This window comes from Alosa sapidissima, chromosome 4, assembly GCF_018492685.1.
Source record: "Alosa sapidissima isolate fAloSap1 chromosome 4, fAloSap1.pri, whole genome shotgun sequence".
Taxonomy (NCBI): Eukaryota; Metazoa; Chordata; class Actinopteri; order Clupeiformes; family Clupeidae; genus Alosa; species Alosa sapidissima.
The window spans coordinates 31,176,974-31,199,785 of NC_055960.1; the positions used below are offsets into that span (position 1 = coordinate 31,176,974).

The window sequence follows — 22,812 nt, forward strand, 5'->3', positions numbered from 1 at the left end:
TAAGGAGGCTTAAGTGAAAGTTAAACCGTGTCAGACAAGTCAGTTTGCTGCCCACCGAATATCGTTGGCAAGCAGGTTGCATGACTGTGGGTAGAGTGTAGCCCAGCTCGAGGAGCTTGGGAAGAGAGCACGATAACCTTACCAACCAGACGCTGAAGCTTGAGAAATTGTTGCCGAAAACGACATGGGCCTGCAACAGAGTTGCGCGAGGACGGCGACCCGGCAGTAGGCTATCGTGAATTGAAGGCTGCAACAGCGTGAGCGTGACTGGCTCCGATAGGCAGAGATTAGCGATGAAGCGACATGCAGTGGCCCTGACTGAAGGACGCACAGGTCTGAACAGCGCAGCAAACGAGCGCGGTAGGATTGTAACAAGTAACGCCACTGAGGGCAGAAGGGGCGAATGTAAAAATGCAGAGAGCCCAGGTCCACGCGGAAGCCTGAGCTAGGACGTCAAAGTCAGCGTACTGAGAAGCAGAAGCAGTGTTAGGTGGTACATATTTAAAGAGCCCACTGAATTCCTATAGGCTAGCGCTGATTGAATGAGTGAATGATCAGATTGCAGGGCTTTCCCGAAAGTAGGCAAAGCTAAGATTGGCTCCGTGTAAGCATGGGAGGAGTAAGCTACACTACGAGTCTTCCTAGTAGAACTTTCGCTGAAGCTATCATTTACTGTAAACATCAAGAATTGCAGTTGGAAGAATGTGTAAATGTATTTACAGCAAAAGTAGGCCTACAAACATTGTTTCCTGACTATTGATGCTGTTCATTTTCAGTTTGTAAAATTTAGGCAAATAAGAGGTAACGTTAGGAATCGCTGATCAATGTGATTGGTTAGGCTGGACCAATGATTTTCAAGTTAATGCTATGACTACGTCCATTAACCATGCTAGTGTTGGAAAGTTTTCCCAATCATGAATCCCCAAACTCTATTCACAAAGTGAATTAGTTTGGTTTTACCCGCCTATTCACCCTTGTCACACTGGGCAAAAATGAGGCTTTGGTTGCAGAAAGTTTGGAAAGTTGCTGTGAGTTAATGGAGTAATAGTTTATATTTCTTACCAATGACAGAACAAATAACTATTTTTTTCACCACCGTTTCCAGACACGGACATCCATCGGCAGTGGATTGCCAAAATAAAGTGCGATGTTGGGCTGTATTTTGACATTTAGCCGAGATACCACACCAATCAGTCTCTTTCCAGCGTTATATGGGTGATGATGCAAACCTCGATCCTGTAGGGAGGGAAAGTAATCTCATCGCTAACTACTGGTTGTGTTCCTAGAGTTTAGCGGAGTGGATGGGATTTTGTTTAGAAAAAATATATCTCGGTGCACATTGGGATCTTAATTTAATGCCTTCCATATGTGAGGCACTGGGGTCACCTCTATTGCTTCTAGTGGTCATACCTAATTTTTAGGATCAGTTGAATTGTTTTGATTTTTTGTCTTAACATGGTGATAACAAACTACAGTTGCATGTGACGTCACAGGTTCGGTTGGGCGCCTAATGTCTAACTGACCAATACGGCAATTTGCTTAACTGGATTAACATGTTTTTGTAATAACGGAGCGTGATGTGAACCGCGTGGTGATTACCTTTATGTCTGGATAACTGGTGTTGTGCTTCGACTCACATGAAGAGCTGGCAGTAAGTGTTAAGTGTCAATGCTAACCAGGCTAATAAACAAACCATGCTACCGTGAGTAACGTCGAAGGGTAAAGTCACGTGACTTCTTTTGTAGTCCGTTTATGAAACAAAAGGAGCAATTTCGATTTTTTAAAATAAGGCAAAATAGGGCCTGCCATTTTCAGTTAGAAGATTATTACTGTATGCACACTGAAAAATATTTTTGGTTGATAACTTCGCTGATTTGGCTTCACAATATTTTTTTAAAAATAGGTCTATGGGACTTAAAGATGAACTGAACTGGAATTTGAAGTAAAGGTGATATAACAGATGTATTTTATTTCTTCTAATTGGTACAATGATTAAAATGGCTGAATTTATTAAAAGGGATAAAATTGTACGTTGAAAGTGGTGTTGTTGTTACACGGGCGCCGCCATGTTGGATTTCAACAATCGGCTACGTCACTGGCATGGTAAGCTACTCTGCACTAGCACTAACAGCCATAGCAGATAATGAGTCTGAGGCTAGCTGACATGGCTGAGGAAACTAACATTAGGCCTAGCTGAGTTACATATTGGCCATAAGCTATTTATCATAGGCTAGCCTACATCACAAAATCTCATACAAAATGAAACCAAACTAGTGAAACAAAGGCGAACACTTTAACAGGGGAAATTAATTTGGCATGAATCATACTGAACGCTATTTTGTCAATGAGCAGAAACACACACGACATTCAAACTATTGATAAGATGTGCACTGTGGAAACTGGTCTGTAACTTTGGATGAATAAATGCCATTGACTTGTCATATCCTGACTTAAAAAAACCCTTTACTTGCTTACCTTATCGCAAACTCGGTGGAGCAGCTTGTAGTCTTTTTCAATTCATAGAAGGGCGAGCCCACAGTCTATGTGCCATGGAGCCTAAGTTTTAACTTTGGCTTCGTTCACCCAATGCAGTCACTGGTCGCAATTACAAAGTCTGGGAAGGTTCGTTCAATCGTTTAAAGTTTTAAGTGCAGTAGCCTATCTGTCCCCTTTGGAATAATATCTCGAAGTAGCCTCAGATGAGGTCCAGTGTTAGATAGGCTACCATACGATCCAACCTAGGAAAGGGCTAGCAGCTAACACCTTGGAAACACTCTTATGTCAAACTCCACAAGCTAGCACTCCGACCATAGAGAGTATAAACCATGACTCCGACGATATCACAGATCGATAATAATGCTTTTACTAGCTGGTAACTAAACCACAGCGGGTCTGTCCCTTTCTACTCACCCTGAAGCCAGTTGTTCACCGTCTCAGGGCAGATTGTTGATGCAAGGGAGTTTAACTCGCAGTGCTGCTATCCAAGAGACTCGTGCAATATCAACATCCACAAGGTAAAAATCTGCAAACTCTCCACTAACGTTAGCCTAAAATAAACGGCAAACTCGTGTATCCTCCGTGTATCTGGGGTCAACTTGGGGTAACGAAGTTTTTAACAGTTTCAAGGGAGGGAGAGAGAGAGCCCGTGTGAGTTGCTGTTACGAGTGCCAGTAGTCCATACTGCGTTAGCCTACATTGACGTGACAATGCTTATTTGTATATGCACCGTAGCCTTCGCATAGGCCTAATGTAGTGGTGGTGAGTGAGTATGCTGTTGTGTGGAGGATGTACAGTAGGCAATGTGTGTGTGTGAGGAGGGAGACAGAGAGACAGCGTGCGTGTTGCTGTCTCAAGCACCCCTCGTCCAGTTTTCTACATGACCTGTAGGCTAGGTCTACAGTAGCCTATGTTGTGCCGCACAAAATGTATCTATGTTGTACATTGCACAAAATGTATACCCCCCGAAATAAACACATACATAAATAAACATATTTTTCCCGTCACTTTGGCTTCCTTGAACATTTTCCCTACGTTTCGCCACTGCTTTGCAACAGATAGATTCCAGTGTCCATGCTCCGGCAGTGCCCACACAGTCATTTTCACCCAAATGATCCTACTGAAGATTGAGCTGGAGCCTGAAACCCATCTAGTGGTAGTCAAGACACTACAGGCCTGTCCCTCACAGGCTCAAATTTGTAACCCATGCCATTAAAATTACACATTTTCGTGTATACATAATATGCTGCAGCTGTTGCCTATAGAACTTCTCAGGTCCTACCATGCCAGTGACGTCATTGAAACTGGCAGCGTTCTAATACAACAAACGCAATTTTGGTGTTGCTTAAAAAAGGCTACGTATTGATTTTTTTTAATTATTTTTTTTAGTGTCATTTATTTTTAATTGTCATAATCAACACATTATCAATGTTGATTCTTTCAGTTCAGTTCATCTTTAACATTGGAGCTGCTCTTCGATAGGAATTCAACCACTTGGGTCGCTGGTTTTCACTTTCCCTCCCTATTAATATCCTTTCTATCCTTCAATAGCCTAGCCTGGCTAACGCCAGACCTCATCTCATTGAGATGGGGTCTAGGAACTACACATTCATTTTCTCGTATTTGAGATGTGGTTTACGAATGCCTCTGTACATTGCTCATAGCCGCTTTGGTGTGGCGCATATAGACGTTGTCATCGTCTTGCTGTCCCCCCTCCGTTCTGTGATTGGTTCCTTCGTTGAGTTGAAAATCAGGTCCAAGGAATCCAGGCTGCCTAGCAGCATGGGGAAACCCAGACTATCATTAGTCCACGTTTCGAAATCCATCATCGTGAACATTAATGGTAAAGATTCAAGGTTTTTCGTCCAAGCCATCAGGATTGTTATCAAAGCAGCTCAAATTGTATATGACACTGTAAGTGAATGTAGTGCGACAGCAGGTCTACCACCTCAGCCTGATTTTTGCACCGAACATGTTAAAAACGGCACTCACGTGACAACTGACATCGAGGACTTTCAAATTCCATAAAATCTATAACATATCCAGATATTGTAGAGTCTTGACCAATGTGTACCATAAAATAACTGGAGGTATACTATGTCTGTTATTGTTTCACCAAAGCACCTGCTACCACTGCTGCTCCTCCTCCATGGCCCCTCCTGAAGCTCTCCCCTGCAGTCCTCAGAGAGAGCAGCACATTTCAGATGACCTGTGAAGTACCTCAGTCTCAGTCTGCGTCTCTGTGTCTCTTCTACCTGGATGGGATAGAAGCTGCTCCATACAGTCACCCATCATGTCAAATGTCCCTCTCTGGTGTTCAGATCCAGCAGTGGACACGTCAGAGTTCCCCTCTAGAGGCTAAAGTGGGGTGTTATTACCTCACAGAAGGAGCAAGAACTCCATCAGATTATGTTGCATTGACTGTTCTGGGTGAGAGTTCTCACATTCTAGTTAGTCTAGTGTTTGATAATCTATCAATGAATTTTGCAGCATGTTACCTCTGATTTGTGTGGATTCTAATGTCTCTGATAACTGTCTGGTCTCTCAACACAGACAGACTGCAGAAGCCAAACATAAAGGTCCTTCATGATGGTGTCATCTCCATTGTCTGTGACATACCCAAGCATTTTGGTGAGGCCACTGACTGCCAACTTTACACTGGAGATGAACCCCAGTCTTATCTAAAAACAAAGATATCAAAAGAGTGCATCTGGACACCTGTCCTGCCAGTTTACTGTGAACAAAGATGATTTATTCAGACGTCTGCAGTCAGTGAGAAGCAGAGGGGTGAGCTGTGATTATACAGTGAACACAGAACCTCCATTACTCTCTCCACGCAGTGACCCTTACAACTTTACAGGTCAGATATCACACTTGTTAAAAGTGAAAGTAAAAAGCCCACACCATGTCTCTCATTGCTAATATACCACATTCCTTTCAGCAGGTTTACGTCTTATCACCAGAAAAGCATATCTGCCATCATCACAGCCAGGTATGCAATTTTGTACCTGTAGAAATATTTTGTGCATGATTTGCAAATGCATGTAATGTTCCTCCCTTTCTACTTCATGTGTGGTGCTGAAGTTGCGCAACACTCAAGTGACGAGTATGACATTTTGGATTGTTTTTTCTGCCTCTCTAAAGAGCCAATCAGCCCATCGCTTTCTGACCAGCCAGGTAGACAATTAGCATAGAGCCCACAGCCCATAAACCCATTCAGCAAAGCCCATATTAAATGGCCAGTATTTACTCCATAAAAACGCAAGTGACTTAACAAAAGTGGCTTGACTTAACCCACCAAGTAGCTCTAAAACAATATATATATATATTAGGGCTGTCAAAATAACTGATTAATTTCGATGAATTAATTTGAGAAAAAATAACTGATTAAAAAAATTAGTGCAGATTAATCGATTCCGTATGACCTTTGACCCCGAGCCATTCTAGTCAGTAAAAATTAGACTGTAAAATGAAGGAGAGAGAAGAAAACATGCTGCCTGGATCATTGATTGGAACATTTACTTTTAAAAAATGGCCTGATGGTATTGATAAAAATAAAGTGTTGAAAATAAAGTCCTCTGCAATGTCTGCAGCAAGGAATTTGCATATCACCGGAGTTCATCAACTCTATAGTCGCACATCAATGCAAAGAAATAAGTGTTGACATTGAGGGGAGTGTTTGTTACACAGTTTGTTACTCTGGACTGCATGCTGTAGATACACTGTAACAATGCCCCTCTAATGTCAAGTGTGCGTTTGTTATTTATAACCAGGTATATGCATTTAGTTAACAAACCTAATACTTATTTAATACACATATCTGGAGTAAGTAAATCTAACATGTGTTTTTTCACTGTGCATTTTTAATGTGTCTGATTGCTCACCTTGGTTACCCTTGTCAATTGTCTTCAACTTGTGTGTTTGTGATTTTCTAGATGAACCTGAAATGACCACAAGCTATTCAGTAAGTATAAGACGCTAGGATTTGCTATGATATTTCTGAAGCAGGGTCAAATCAAGGATTTCATATTTTTCTCTACAGCAGCGGTCAGTGACATTTGGGACTTTCTGTCTGGCACATCCTGAAGCGTCCACATCTAAACAGACGGATGAGAAACAACTCTAGAACTGCTTTAACAGAGTGGGAATCATCTGCAAAAGTTATATCACAAGCGAGTAACTTCATGTAATGAGCTACTGTATGGTGTCAACCTTATTTAAAGATGCTGTGTTGAGTTATTTAGTTTAAAGCATCCAAAATTACCTAGAAATAGCATCACAATATGATTGTGACGTCTGGTCAAAAGGGCCTCGGAAACAGAGGGCGTACAGTAAGTGACTCAGGAGGGCCTAAACATTGTGTTCAGTGTTAAGTCCTTTGTTTTTTTTTACTAATAATGCTAAAATTAACAAGAATTATTTAATTAGAAATAAAATCATCTTCTCCTTTTGAAAGTAGAAATAGTTGCTCAAGAGCTTTTATTTGATGTATACACCTCAATTTTGCCCAAAATGAGACTTATGTCCCTCTGGTTCTCACACCTCCTCATGCTCTGTGTTGTGTAGATATCCCCTGTATGCATTCAAACCTTTTGTAATACCATGTTGTACCACATGTGGCCGCTGTAGTCAATACAATCCAAGTCAAAATGGAAGAGTGTTGTGTGGGTGGGTTAAAGACAATTTGTAGCCTACAAAATTCCATACAGCTCCCTTAGTCAGTCGGTTATGTTGATGGAGGTGATAAGGCTGCCATATCTGTATGAGAATAATAACATATATTTACAGTTTGGTCATTGTTGACTGTTGACAGACTGATAATGATTAACCCCTGCAATGTCCACATGTTCCAGCTGATTCTGCAGAGTGGTGTCTTATGCACAACAGACAGACTGTTTTACATATTGTTTTATCTACTTTAGAAAATGCCATTAGTAAAAAAAAGTTTATATTGTGTTGATATGTTCGTGGAAATGGTTTCTTTTCAAATTATAATAAAAGCCACTGTTGTCAAAGCAATTATCATGTTTTTTTTGTGTGTAAAAAGTCATCTTTGTCAGTATGGCCCTGTTCTGGGAAGTGTAGATCTGAAACCGGAAACAGCTGGGGCATTTTCTTTATGTCATCCAGAAGTTGGTTCCTAAGGTGAATCACATTGCAGCTAAAAGCTGCTTCACCATGTTTAGTTCTGACAGCAGTTTTACATGATTCTGAAATATTGATACAGGTGATTTTGATGATCTTTATAGCCGTTGACAAACAACAAGTCACATGTTTCTGCTACCCCTTGTCAGGCCAATAGAAGCGCCATCTTATGTTCCTTAGTCAATTGCAACAGTGTACAGTTGCTTATGTCAGTAAGCTTTTTGTCATAGCAAAAACATCATATTTGGATGGAGGAAAACTAGATAATTATGAGCTACGTCAGAGCATCACTCTTTGTATGACTCTCATCAGTGTTGTATAGCTCACCTGCAACTGTGCATGTTGTTAAAAATGTACTTTTTAAGTCAGAGTCAGAGGCTCTGTGGTGGCAGAGGGTACCAATTAGAAGTGCAGAAGAGGCTGAAAGCAGAGAGGGGTCAGTTAAAGACAAGATGCTCATCACTTTTCTCTGAAAGCCAATTCCCTTTTGAGCTTTCCAGGACTGGCCACTTGAAATCCACTAAGTGAGTCTAGTCTGGAGACCCATCCGCCCTCATCTTGTAAAAGTGGTTACTGAAAGGCATGATATGTAGCTGTAACTCATACGGCGATCATGTGCCTTGCCTTCAAGCATTATTTTTAATGGTGAAGAAAGAGGATGTACAGCAATCTCAATCACAGTGATATATCTTCCATTTAACTCAGATAGGAGATGATTTGGAGTTTCTCCAGCTTCTGTTTATAGCCCCCCCAGCCCCAGATGTCATCATTCAGTAACCAAGAAGGAACTTCCTTGAATAGTAACGGGTTCTAAGGCAGAATAAGATAGTGTGGGCCATAATAAAGCTCTGCTCAGGGCAGAAGTCCTCACACAGCTGTTATCATGACCCCAACAGAGAGCTGTGTGAATGCTATCGCCCTCCCTCAAAACCCTTCACTTCCTCCAGACACCCCCACAACTCCCTCTTTGAATTTGTAATTGAGATTTGTGCCATAAAACATATAAACCATCTGGTGGCCTTCCAGCAACCAAAGCCAGCAATCACTCCTTTCACCAGGAGTGATGTCATCACCTTGAAGTAGCTGATCGTGACATCCTGGCATCTGCCTGCCAAGACCAGGGCTGTCAACTCTCATGCTTTGACACATCTCACTCCTTTATGTCACACATGTCTTTCTCACTCTAATTGTTTGTACACTTCTCGCTTTTAATTAAACTGACAACGAGATCTGGACAGTGCATTAGCCTATGGCAGACATAAGGTGGATTTAAAACATTCTGGCAGTTATGATGCATGTACATCTGACTATATGTCTCAAAACAGTGTCTTTATCAACTAATCACCAACTAAACTAACCATTAACTGAACCTAATGTAACCGTTACGTTAGATTATGTCCAGTAAGCCTATATAATGGTAGGTTCTTCATTCACATTCAGAAATATCAGTAACATTGAAACTAAGTAGTCTAACTTTAGGCTATTTGGTCAGGTGTGCAAAAAGGAAGACATGATAACAGTTTATCCTGAAGAGTTAGGAGAGGAGAGGCAGAGGGGCCTTCCAAAGAAGGTGGGGAAAGGAGAAGAGGGAGTAAAGGAGTGAGCCAGATAACAGGTCCTGATGAATGCTCTACAAATAACAATATGTTAATAATAAATGTAGCCTATTTAGGTACATGTGTTGACAATGTTTCACACGTGCAATGCATGTGCAATGTACACTTTCACCTGTCCCAAATCTCACTCTTAGCTGATCTAAAAAGAGCTGAACAATATGCGCTGAAGATCTGCATACATGTGTACAGTATGTGTTTTTCAGTGAAGGTTGTGGGTTTAAGGCCTCCCCTTCATATCAGTCTCACTTCTACATTCACACAGAACTATCGTCATAGGAAACAGTCCTAACAGATATTTTTAGTCTCTCACTCTGGTGTGCAGGTTTCGTGTTGTCCGTCATCATTCTACGTCTCTATTTGATGTCTGTGTGCCAGACCACTTTTCAGGTCCTTCATCAACATGGCTGTATGCAGAATGGTGTGCTTTCTCTATGGCATAGTTTTTATTATTCACCTATACTGTAAGTGCTGACATTTTGTCATATATTTTGCTATAATATTATCTGACCTTAGATATCAGTCTGATATCTAAGTTGAGTTACAGAAAAAGTGGAGTCACCTGGTGTCACCAAGTCTCCAAAATATAGACAATTTAAAATGGACGTCAGGAAAAGTCTTTTTGTCATTTAATTATGAATGTAAATGGTTGGAGTTGTTATACAGTGGGATTTTGCCTGGAAGCGTGTGCTATGGTCAGATAAAATGAAAATGAAGCTTTACGAAATAAATGAAGCTGGGTCTGTGATCTGGGGGTACCAATAAATGTGGAGGGTACTGTTTTGTTTTTGAATAAGAAACCTTGTTTTGTCTTGTTTCTTTATCTCTCTTTTCTTAGATCCATTTCACTTCACAAAAGCCCAAGGTTAGTTTACAATCTGAAGTGCCTGTTTCATCCTGTTTCATGACAGATGTTAATAATATATTCGAGTTACTGCTTATATATACATATATACTGAAGTTATACTGTAATAATTGGTTGACAGTCTTGAAAGACCCATTTTTTTCTACATTCCTCATGCAAGCAGTGGCGCCAGCAGAACATTTTGACAGGGGTGGCCAGGGGAGGCCATTGCAAACCTTGGGGTGGCACGCCAAAATGGGGGCGGGGGGGTATTTAAATGAATAGTAATATATCACATATAATATATTTTTGGCTCCAAAATTCTATATTCTCCATTTTAATGCATTTTCATAATTCATTTTTTAAATTAAATGATTATTTTGTTTTCGGATCTGTAATTTGGTAATTGTTATTTGCTCAATCAAAATAACACAACTGCACTTTTATTTATATTACCTGAAAAACACTATTAAATAACACGACTTATTAATGTTTACAAAAATTGATTTATAGCGTTTTGGAAAATAGCTCTTCATATGCTAGGCTATATCGTTTTCAAGACAGTGTAGCCTACCCATACTTGGGAAAATATGATGTGATCATGCTTGCATATCTTAGGTCAGCCTTTATATTAGGTAAAAATACTTTGTGTCTGCATCCATGCCACCTGAAGCATGCTGGTAGAATTATCTATTCAAAAGCACAGTTGATCTGTGCATGCCATGACCAACTTTCGATTCTTTGATTTGGAAAGCAAGTTTATTATTTTGGGCTGCTATTAGAATTTCAGCCCAAAGTTGGTAGACAGGTCATCTGCTGGAAACAGGGCCGGAGTGGGGCCACTTTTCAGCCCGGGAGTTTGAGGCCCAAGACCGGCCCACGTTTTCCATAGTGGTGGAAATTGGATAAATTAAGCAACATTTCAGCTCTTACTATCCTGTAGTTTTTATTAGTACCATGGTTCAACAAATGTGTAAAGGTTATATAATAATTCACTTCAACTGAGAAGTTAACAAAAAATATTCCACTATTCCACAAGTTAACAAAAACAGAAAGAAAGAAAGACAGAAAGAAAGAAAGCCTTTGAAATGTAGCCTTTCCCACGCTTCCACAAAGAGGCATATTGAACTAATGTTTAGGCTACATGTTTTTTGCATGGGTAGGCTATATTGTTGTTTGGTGATTTAGCCTACTCCTTTACTACACCCTCTTCTAAGCAAACAAGGCATATAGGTTCATCATGTAGCATAATTGCTCTTTCTTACATTAAATAACTTTAATTTATCCTCTCTACTTGTCCCTGTAGTCATGGCCTCCTCATCACTAATTTTGGGCTCATCATTTTCAGTGGTCGACTGGTTGATCTGCTGCTCAGAGGCTACAATTTTTACCGCATAGGCCTACACAGATCAAACTTCAGTTTTGTTATTAATATTTGCATACTGCAAAGTCTATGAATCGGATACAAAAGGCTAATATTTTAAGTAATTTAATATGTTGCTTGCAAATAGCTTGACAACGCTACAAACGTCCAATATTAGCCCAATAACTGCTAATAATCATTGCCTATAGGCCAGGGGTCTCAAACTCAAATGAGCTGGGGGCCAATTCTGCCAACGTCATCTGATTGGAGGGCCGGCTATTTCTGAAAACGCAATGTTCTTTTTTTCAAATACCACACAAAACTGCAAACAGAAAGTGCAAGTGTTTTTATCTAGTTTTAGACACCTGTGCTAGCAACCTTAGCTTATAAATAAAATAATGATAAAATAAATATTAATACAAATTAAAAAATAAATGAAAAACATAAAAACAGGTATGTGTGTGTGTTTCACACCAAATAAAAATATTTCCTCTCATAACTTTTTTAAACCTGGCAAACTAGGCATCAGGGTTAAGAAAGCAACACCATTGGATTTTTATATCAAAATTTAAAAGGCCATGGCTTGAAAGTGGTCAGAGATAAAGTTATACTGTAAATGTAAAAATCTTTGAGTAAAACAAAAGTTTATGAAGGGGGTAAATTTACCCATCTAATTTGTCACTGGATGGCAAGCACCTCAAATTATGCACCTTTCAGTAAATACTGGATGAACATATTTAAGCAGGTTTACTTTCCTTTTTTCATATTAACCACATAACAAATTGACAGAAAAACACCTAAGATGTATACCAACACCTAAGATTTTGTGGTTTAGTAATAGATTAGGCTACTACAATATAGGCCTACAATAAAGTATTCTGGTCAAACAGTTCCTATCGCGGGTAATCTGCAGTACCCAGAAGTTCGCATCATATTGCGGGTGACTTTGTAGTTCTTTAGAGCCCTATTTCTACTAGCCCTGCTGTCTGTACCACATCCATTACGGACACCATCATCACGATTACCACTGCAACCTCCAAGCTATGTTGGGCAGAGGGTCGAAACAAGCATGGTATGCTTAGTGGACACCGTTGTATACACGCACCTCCATTCACAGACGCACCGTGACTATCACTGTCATAGACGATCGATCATAATCTCCAAAAGGATATTCTCCTTCAGAATTAGAATAGGTGAATAACATAGCTTACCTAAGACTTCTTCACACGTGAATGTTTTTCAACATTTGGTGTAGGCCTATTTCTGCAACACTATGGCCTGCATCGCTTCCGCGTCATTACAAATGCACGTCTTTGTGTTTCTCGCGTGTAATACAAGTATTTCCTGAAAACTTTGCGCAGCGATTTTGGGTTTGAATCAAGCTCTGGATGTCTTGCACATAGTGGAGCAGAGTAGGCCTACAAATGAGATTTGGCACCGTACCTGGATCTATCGTCTATTTTAATCACTATCGTTGTTTTAGCTTCAAGGGCCGGATTACATTATTATTTTGTCATACGTCGCGGGCCGGAATTGGGCAGGACGCGGGCCGGGTGTTTAAGACCCCTGCTATAGGCTATCTCTCTTTACCAGTTGCCACTTTTGTCTATAGGCCTAATCTGGAAGCTTGGCACATTTAGCAGCATTCTACCTGGCCGTTTCAGTCCCTCCTGGCCTCTTTTTACCATCCATCCTTCCTGATGCTTATGGCTACTGTAGGGCCGGCCCGGCTATCCATATCTGAGAAAACTTTTTGGAAAAGGTCTAATATGGACTATATGGACCCAACCAACTCTTTCTGGGAGGGGAGAACTCCCTCACATGGTAGGCTACAACCCATGCAGAGTAGTGTTAATTTTGTCACCTATTTTTAATTTAGTCTTAGTCTTAGTCTTGTGACGAAATGTCCTTTTTAGTCTTTGTCATATTTAGTCATTCAAATATCATTTTTGTTAGTCAAGTTTTAGTCAACTAAAAGTCTCGTCATTTTAGTCAAAAACTAAAGCTGTCTTAGTCAAAATATTTTAGTCTTTTTTTATAACAAATGATTTCTATAGTTATATATTGTGTGTCCACAGGGCTACTCGATTGTTATAATTACTCATTCTGATTTTTTTGTCAGTCAGTACATGCACAGGTAAGTCGAGCTACAGTTATAGCTCGGCTGGGATTTGGCCATAGACAGTAAAAGATTTGACTGGACCACTGTCATGATCTTCATAGACCAGTGTTTCACAAAGTGTGGTCCATGACCACTGGTGGTCCGCAAGCTATCCCAAGTGGTCCACGAGCAGACGTGGTAAAATATAATATAGAGGAGTTGTTTGCAATATTGAACCAACTTGTATGTAAATTCAAACTGTTCTACAACACTGCCTATGTCAGATATGCCAGTTTAAATCATATGAATCCTCTGACACAATTAAACAAGTGCAGAGACAATAAGCAAGGTGGTTCAGTGAGTATTGTGTAGGCTAATATACTGCTAGGTCTATTTTTTTTTTTTTTAGCTAGGTGGTCCGTGTGTATCTTTTTTATTGATTAGTTGTCTGGACCCAAGTATGAATGTTTTACTCCGCCACGCTAGATGGCGATATGCGCCCAAACGCAACACAAACTCTCAATCTTAGCTAACTTGCTAGCGAACTTTCCATATTAGCTTACTTGCTAGCAAACTTTGCATCATCAGTGTAACTAGTTAAATAGTTGACATTACTTGCTGAAAATTTTCGTATGGACATTCTGGGGGATGTTAATTTGTATATGTATGAGAGAAGCTTCAACTTCTGGGTATGTAGCATTGTGGCATAAAGCCTAACTCTGGCAGAAATCTCCAGTGTTCTTGTTCCATGTAGTTTCCTGCTGCAGCCACAGGGTTGCAGCAACAGCACGTAGACTAGCCTACAGGAAAGCTGCTGCGCATGAACCATGAACTCATTCGGAATATTTTGAAAAGGTAACAGCTATTCTGTCTTCTCATTTTGTAGACGAAAATGGAAGAGAAATTTTATCTTAGTTTTTATTTCATGCAAAACATTTTAGTCTCGTCTTTTTTCGTCAACAATAATGCATCTTAAGATAGTCTTAGTCAGTGTTTCAGGACATTAGTGCAGTCTTGTCATCGTCTCGTCTTAGTCATGGAAAAAAAGGTTGTTGACGAACATTTTTCCTCTCGTCTCGTCTGACGAAATTAACACTAATGCAGAGGCAACGGTGCCATGCACAGAATGCGGAACGTGTAGCCTACTTTAAGAGAAGTTAGACTAACATGACAAATGTCAATATTTTTTTCCTCGACCGGCCCAAAAGTGAAGCGGCCCACCGGGAATTCTCCCGATTACCCACCCCGGGCCTGGCTGGAAACATTAGGCCTAGTTATTGGTCAAAGTTTTCTCCATGGGTTCCTGGTCAGAACCCCTATTGGAACAGATTAAAACTTGGGGCATGTTGAATTTTGTCCAAAAATCCAATATGGCCACCGTATTCCAAAATGGTAAATTTTTTACACACTTTTTTTCTATGCTATGGGGACATTTCCAGTAAAAACAGTGTCATTTTAGCAAAGAAACTATCATTTTCTATCAAATACATATTTACAGAGGTTAACTGATGATTTTAAAACCCTAAGTATTTTTCTAACAATTTTAAATCATTAAAACAAATTTAGATCAGAAATAATCAAATTTCCTTCAAATATAAACCTCTTGCAGGTTAAATACAGTTCAAATAAATTGGGTACCTTAACTTAAAAGGATTGAAACATATGGCATTTAGACATGGCGTAACTGGCTGGGGCACCTGTACCGTACACTGGTGACCCGGGTTCGATTCCCGCCCAGTGGTCCTTTTCGGATCCCACCCCGACTCTCTCTCCCACTCACTTCCTGTCACTCTTCACTATCCTGTCGCATTAAAGGCATAAAAAAGCCCCCAAAAAATAAATAAATTCAATAATATCCCCAAAATGTGGGATTTTGGGCCTAAACTATCACAGGAAGGAGAGCACTGGGCTACTCATTCCACCAACGAGTTACCACTGAGGAAAAGAGTCTTGAATTTGATCTAGCGTTTATGGCTGGTCCACACAACAGATGCTCATCAGATGACCCCAGTGAGTGGTTGGGGATGTAGCCGTAAGCAGATCCAGTAAGTGTCCTATAGGCCAAGGTCTATTATAAGGAGTTACATGTGTCCTCTTTGGCTGATTGAAGACCCGGCGTGCTGCAGCATTCTGAATCATTTGCAACGATACTACACAATCAGGCAGGCCAGCTAACAGTGAAATACAATAGTCCAGTTTGGATATAACCATGGCCTGCACAAGAAGTTGTGTGGAATCTTGTATCAGATAAGGTCTGATCTTCCTAATGTTGTAAAGGACAAGCAAACACGATTTTGCAATTCAGGCTACATGCTCAAAGAAATTAAGTCGGTCATCAATTATGACACCAAAGTTACGTGCCAATCTAGGGTCTTCACTAGGGTCAGTGAAGAGAAGTCAAGCTGGATGTTAATCTGTTGGGGAATAGCGGTTTTAGCTGGAAACACCAAAAGCTCAGTTTTTGAGAGATTAAGTTGAAGGTGTCGGTCTGTCATCCAGATCAGGCATGCAGAAATCTGATGGGAAACAGTCCTCAGGTGGTAAAGACAGGTAAAGCCGTCCGCATAGCAGTGAGTCAAATCCATGGGAGTGAATGGTCTCACCCAAGGAAGTGGTGAAAATAGTGCCCTAATACTGATCCTTATGGCACACCTGTGGTGAGGTCATGATACTTTGATACAAAACACACTGAAAGAACGCCCTTTAAGGTAGGATTCAAACCAAGATCTTTCCCAGAAATTCCCTGTTCAGACAGTCTAGAAAGGAGAATGTCATGGTTTACAGTATCAAAGGCTGAAGGTAAGTCTAGTAGAATTAATACTGATGACTGAGCAGACTCCTGATTTGAGGTGCTGCCGTTTCAGGATTTGAGTCTGGGTATGTGCAGGGCTGAACCACGCAGGTTAAAGAGTAACAGTAAATGTAAATAGGTTACATTAGCTACTCTCAATGCTTGTCACAGACAGAGCAATTTTAGTAGAATGACCACTCTTGAAACCAGACTGCATACGGTCTAGCAGTTTGTTCTGATACAGGAAGTCATAGACTTGCTTGAAGAACACTTCCTCCAAAGCCAACAAGAAAGGAAGGGAGACAGGTCTGTAGTTCTGTTCATCAATTGTATTTTTTTTAGCAAAGACATAACCCTTGCCTGTTCAAAAGGAGGAACTATTCCATAACTGAGTGTAGTAGTATTAAACACATGCATAACTGCTGGCAGAACAGCAGGTGTGACAGACTGCAGAAGAATAGATGGGACAGGTGGGCATGTTGTTGGATGACTTTGCTGAAGCAGTAGAGAAACCTCTTCAAGAGGAGAGAAAGAGTCCAACAATTCACAGGCAAAGCTCTCCTAATGGGCTCATCAAACTGAACACTTATCCTGTTGCAGTCAAATATGATCGATTGACGATTCTTCTCTAAAAAATATTGTTAACTTATTCTCACTACCATGAGGCTTCTTAGCTTTGTTAACACAGGGCATCTGAACACACAAAACAAATTTTGATATTTTGTATAAAAATTTGAGTGTTTTATTTAACTTTAGCTGTTTTTTAGAACACCCATGTGTATTTTTGGTCAAAAATGACTGGCCCTTAGAAATTAATGGGTGAAAAAAATGGTCAGTGTATAAAATTGAGTCCAGGGTCAGATGGACTGTATATGCGCTTCTGTACATTAAAACACACACACACACACCCTCACTTCCCCTCTTTGCCAGCCCCTATTGGAACCTTTCCCCAATGGAATCTTCCCTTTTCCGACTTGCATGAGCTCATGTCAGTGAGGCCTGCAAGCCATAAATACCAAATGGAAGTTTAAAACTGGTTATATCCAATAGAACACAAGTTGATACAAAGGTCTATCACAACATTGAATGATAATGCGTGTTACACTATATATATATATATATATATATATAATCAAGTTATAATGCAGCCCTCATTTTTGACCAGGAACACAAAAGTAGTAAACATAAAACAAACACAACAAGAGGGTTAAGCAACTTTCAGTGAAAATGTTGCAAATGTGGCAAGAGCGGTATTTTAGATAGCCTGACTACGCCACTCTGGGAATTTCACCCAGAGAAGTATTGAGTCAATTGTAACAAGATTAAGTAATGGCACACAAGTTCGTCTACTCAGAATGCAAGAGACGTGGTTCCATCCATAAAAGTATATTTATTAACAAATAGTTACTACAAAACGACTAACAGATAGAAGGATACCAGGGCTGAGGCTTACTGGGGGAGGCAGATCACCATAGGCCGGGGGGGATCCCAGGAAGCCAACCACTTACAAGTGCATGCACACACTACACACTGCAAGAAAGATCCACTGCAACGAGCACACGTGAACACAGCACACAGGTATGGGACACCACCACCTCAGGGGTACTTCTACCCTCCCCTTGGGCTCTCAGCTCCTGGAAACAAAATACAGGGATTAAAGTGAAAAAAAATCGTTTGACAACTTTTTTCAGGCCATAAGTCATACGTTGTTCTTATCTACCTTTAGAGATAGCACCCCTTTTGCGATCGCGACCTATTGGTTTATAATGTACAAAAAGATGCAAACAGCAAAGTAAAGGGAGTATTCGCCTTATTCACACGGCGGCCATTGTTTAAACCAAAACGAGGCTACAGGGTACACTTACTATATAATTAATGCCACCTACAGGTGAATGCATAGAACATAACAATCCTATAGTTTGTGTACCCTGTAGCCTCGTTTTAGCCGCCAATGGCCGCCATGTAAATAAGGCAAATTGAGAGTGTTCTTGATTGAGATAGAGTTTTCCTGATGAACAAAAATATATTTTAGTACCATCCCTGACCATTGCTGATTAGCCATTGCTGTTCTTTTCTACTGCAGCAATATTGTAGAAAGGCTTTAACGCACTCTTATTTAATTACTTCAGGCCAAAAGTGTTTAAAGGGGAGATTTTTTTCCTTGTTAATATGCAATTCAACACCAAGTCAAATCTATAAAATCAAGTTTGCAAGACTTCCCATTTCCTCATCAAAGTAACGAACCAGAACATTCTAGATATTGTTCATATTTCCATTTGTTGCCTCATCCACATTTAATGAAAACATGGTAATTTTGACAACTCAGTTTTCCAAGATAACGACAATCTGGAGACGGTGCTTTTGTCTTCAGCAACAGATTGTATAAGGTTGACAAGAGGTTGCGATATGGTGAGGGACAGGTCGTGTTGCGCTATGAAAGAACATGCGTAGCCTACTTTCTAAACGTAAAAACGGTCAGCCATAGATAAACGTAGCCTACCTCTGTCGTGGTGGCTAGTTGCACCAGGTAGGTAAGATGTCCTGAAGTGCACAAACGTTAACCTTATGGCGGTCTTCTGATTGGTGGCGTGCTAAAACGTTTTCCTATTGCATCCATAAACAATTTTCTTGCAGCGAACTGCGCAAAAGCAAACCCCTGGCACTTTAATTTCTTTACACCATGGCTTGTTAGTTCTCCCCCGTTTCCAACAGCTGCCCATCTCCATTTATTTTTTAACTTTTGACACCTGCCTTCCTTTAGCAACAACGCATCCATGACAGCTAGTGGCCTTTCCAAATAGACGCACACAAATCATGACGCTAATATGTGAGGTTCTGGTAGGCCTATTGGTTATGGTTTTGTGCTATAAATTAATAATATTTTATAGCAAAGTTTTAAGTTGACTATTTTAATTGTATGGTTATTTTTTGTCAACGTACACTCACAACCTACTGTCGTTAAAAGTGAGGCCTAAGCAAAATAGCCTAAAAGGCTGTGTGCTTCACAAACAGACTGACCCCCTTACCCCTAACAGTTCGCAATGATGACAGTGATATTTTTTTTTTATGCCAACACGCTCAGTCAAAACCTTCCGTCGCAAATTGTGAAAAACGTTGTACATGTCATAACAGACGGGATAATAAATTGCATAGGCTACGGTTTATATTGCGTCGCTTTACACAATGTTAGTTGCATTGATTAAAAACTGTAACAATAATAGTAGCCTACATCGGGTGGCATAGAAGGCTATCTGTTTAAGTCATAGGTGACACCCAAAATGAATGACCTCCCCTGACAAGAGTTCGCGATAGTAAGAAATTGTCTACATTGATGCACGGAAAGAACACAGCCTACGCTTCCTCAGGAGCGTGCGGTCCATATGGGCAGGTGGGGCAGCGAACTACCTGAAGCATCCTCCACAAAAATAGTTCAGTAAATCATTGCTCCAAGTCTACTTTTAATAATGTGATTGTCACATTAATTATCTATAGTTTCTGTAGGCTTTCCAACTATTTTTGGTCTATTTGACATCAACTTTTGGATGATGGCGATTCTCGTTGAGTGTAATGTGTCATGCAATGTTGGGGCAGGGCACCTCGACGATCGCATTCCTCAATAATTTATCGCATAACCTTGGCGGCTTTAAAGAGGATTGCAATCCGCGCTAAAAGACGCCTGTATGGTCGTAAAGTAGTCTGCCCCATGGTCACATTCTAGAACTACTCAAATTATTCCGCCAGTTATAAATTAGGCCTATCGTTTCATTTCAAGATGCAGAAATGGCGAGTAGTGTTGCACCTGTTAACCGTGTTGAGTTTCTGTTAAATTAGGTTGAAATTAGAAGATACGTTAGCTAACCCTGGTGTCTTCCTTGGTTTAGCTTCTAGTGGATTTAATAGCATCTTTTGACAGCGCAAAAACGAGAAGGCAACGGTGTTCAAAGGTATGGCATGGTTGCTGCAGAGAATGAGGTACATCCTATAATATAGCCTAGTTTCTACAGCGAGTGGTCAGACAATTATCCATAACACCCAACTGTCTTGAGTTGCAGTTATAAAACCCAACTTCTTAAAAATATTAGATAGTTAGCAGCAGGCCAGACAGAACAAAACAAAAAAAGTTTTGTTATGCTTCGCTGTTTAACGTGATGAGAACGGTGCAAACTTAACTGATGTGTTACTGATCTACAATTCTGACTGACATGATTTAAGCATACAGCAAAGTCCTGTAAAATGTCATTTTAATGTAGCTCAAAATGATAGGCTATTAAAAAAAAAGTCAGACCATAATGTATGGTCACCGCACGCTTCTCCGAATTCGCACATAAAGCTCACAATATCATATCCAAAAAAGTTAAACGGATTGGCCAACCTCATCAGCTGTATCTAATGTGTCACTATAATCCAACTTTTAGACCGTTATAGTCCTGAATTTCCCCTCAGACAGATAGATAGATAGATAGATATCTATGGTGATCTGCAGCAACAGAGGTGGCCTCCTAACAGCAAACACCACAAGACACAAACAATGAACATGCACATTAACACATGGTTACGGTCATACACATTAAAGGGGAACTTGGCAACTATTTCAACATAATAAACCTGTTTAGAAATCATTTGGATAGTTAAATGACCTGTTCCGGTGAAAATGGTGACTTTTCCCGCTGCCCCTTGCGGAAAACCAACCTTGCAACATTGAGACTACCGTCCCGGAAAGAGAAGTGAGAAACAAGAAACTTGTTTTAAATCATGTTTCTTACCTTGTAACATCCACATTGTCTACCGAACTTATGCTAACCGTTTTGCTAGCTTGTAAACAAATCCATGTGCTTCATCATTACCTTTTTCCACAGTTTGAAATGGCATAATGCACAATTTCTCCAGCAGAGGGGGAAATCCTGCCAAGTCTCCCTTTAATACCCGATTACATTCATTCACGATCACGCCAGACCAACACTAAAAGCAGGTGTCTGCGCCCTCCACTGCCGCTAGCTTCGGTGCCACAGCACGCGAACGGTGAAGCAGGAAACAATGTCTTGACAACGGATAATACACGGACCAAAACTCCGCAAAGCAGCAGTGAGCACCATGCACGTCCAGATGACTTAGGCCCACAACACCTACAATACACGACAAAAATAAGATTAAAACCGGACAAACATGAGAAACAAGTTAAATACCTCAATAGGCTACAGTACATACCGGTGTAGCAGCGACTCATCACTTGAGGCAGGGTGTATGTTCCTGAGAGTGGACCGTGGTGGAACAAGCCATGCACCAAGACAGCATGGAGGCCAGTGAGGCAAGCATTGATGGTGCTATAAAACCAGGATAGCAGATATTAACCTCCCGAAACAAGTAACAACGGTAGCGCAAGAGGGAGAAAAACACAGATCTCATACCGGCGGCCAGCAGGAAGGCGTGCGTTGGGAAGTGACAGAGGTAGGTTTCCAGGTGTCCACCTGGGCAAACGCTAGTACCTACCATTTTATATGGTAGCCAGGTAAACTTATTGGCTAACCAATTAGGGAGTGATTATGGGGCGCACCACCCCTTAATCCTGCTACACAAAGTCATCTGCTGACAGTGAAGTATGGCAGTGGTGGAGGATTGAGAAGAGACTTGAAAGTTGAAAAAGTTTTCTACTGTCAGTTGCGCTCTCAATCTTGCTCTGATAGAATGTCTTGTTTGCAAGTGTAACAGTGAATGAAAAAGATGATAGCAAAGACTGGTAGTTACTAAGACCATTTCCATCTCTGGATTTACGTCATTTTCTCATCAAGTATTACTATCATTAATATAGTAATAGTAACAATATATCTAGCCAAGTGATAAAATAGTATTTTTTGTAATTCCATCACCTTTATGGAACTATCTTGTTTCTTATATCAATTAACATTTGTCAAAATGTTTTTAATAGAAAAAAAACTCTAGCTTAGCCAAAAGTGTAGACCCAAAAATTCACCATTTTGGGGATATTATTGAATTTATATTGAGTTTGTGGGAAAATGTCTAAATGCCATATGTTTTATTCTGTTTAAGTTAAGGTACCCAATTTATTTGAACTGTACTTAACCTGTAATAGGTTTATGTTTGAAGGAAATTTGATTATTTCTGATATTTGACAAATATCTGACATTTTTAATGATTTAAAATTGTTATACTTAGGGTTTTAAAATCATCAGTTAACCTCTGTAAATATGTATGTGATAGAAAAGGACAGTTTTTTGCTAAAATGACACTTTTTTACTGGAATGTCCCCATAGCATAGGACAAAGTGTGTAAAAATGTGCCATTTTGGAATATGGCGGCCATATTGGATTCAGACAAAATTCAACATGCCCCAAGTTTTAATCTGTTCCAATAGGGGTTCTGACCAGGAATCCATGGAGAAAACTTTGACCAAAAACTAGGCCAAATGTTTCCAGCAGATGACCTGTCTATGGATAACATGTA

General features: G+C 40.2%; 1 protein-coding gene and 2 long non-coding RNA genes across 6 annotated transcripts in view; 2 read left to right on the forward strand and 1 right to left on the reverse strand.

The window, feature by feature from the left end:
* The first annotated feature begins 4,617 nt into the window (after window positions 1-4,617).
* On the forward strand, window positions 4,618-7,482 carry LOC121707835. 3 transcript variants are annotated; one of them, XR_006031417.1, is made up of 5 exons: window positions 4,618-4,926; window positions 5,050-5,356; window positions 5,438-5,488; window positions 6,432-6,460; window positions 6,539-7,482. It is a non-coding gene; the product is annotated as an uncharacterized LOC121707835 (long non-coding RNA). The 3 variants fall into 3 exon arrangements; XR_006031416.1 differs by having other exon boundaries at window positions 5,441-5,488; window positions 6,539-7,481; XR_006031415.1 differs by lacking the exon at window positions 5,438-5,488 and having other exon boundaries at window positions 6,539-7,480.
* A 2,102-nt stretch (window positions 7,483-9,584) lies between these two features.
* Window positions 9,585-22,812, forward strand: part of LOC121707830 — a 34,095-nt gene continuing 20,867 nt past the window's right edge. For both annotated transcript variants that reach the window (XM_042090674.1, XM_042090675.1), the window contains exons 1-2: window positions 9,585-9,718; window positions 10,093-10,119. In XM_042090674.1, coding sequence (XP_041946608.1) covers window positions 9,658-9,718; window positions 10,093-10,119 — 88 coding nt within the window. In that variant the 5' untranslated portion in view covers window positions 9,585-9,657. The remainder of the gene's footprint in view (window positions 9,719-10,092; window positions 10,120-22,812) is intronic.
* LOC121707834 lies at window positions 17,675-21,823 on the reverse strand. The gene is made up of 5 exons (XR_006031414.1): window positions 21,759-21,823; window positions 21,559-21,674; window positions 21,198-21,476; window positions 20,991-21,057; window positions 17,675-17,987 (listed from the first exon to the last, which is right to left on the reverse strand). It is a non-coding gene; the product is annotated as an uncharacterized LOC121707834 (long non-coding RNA).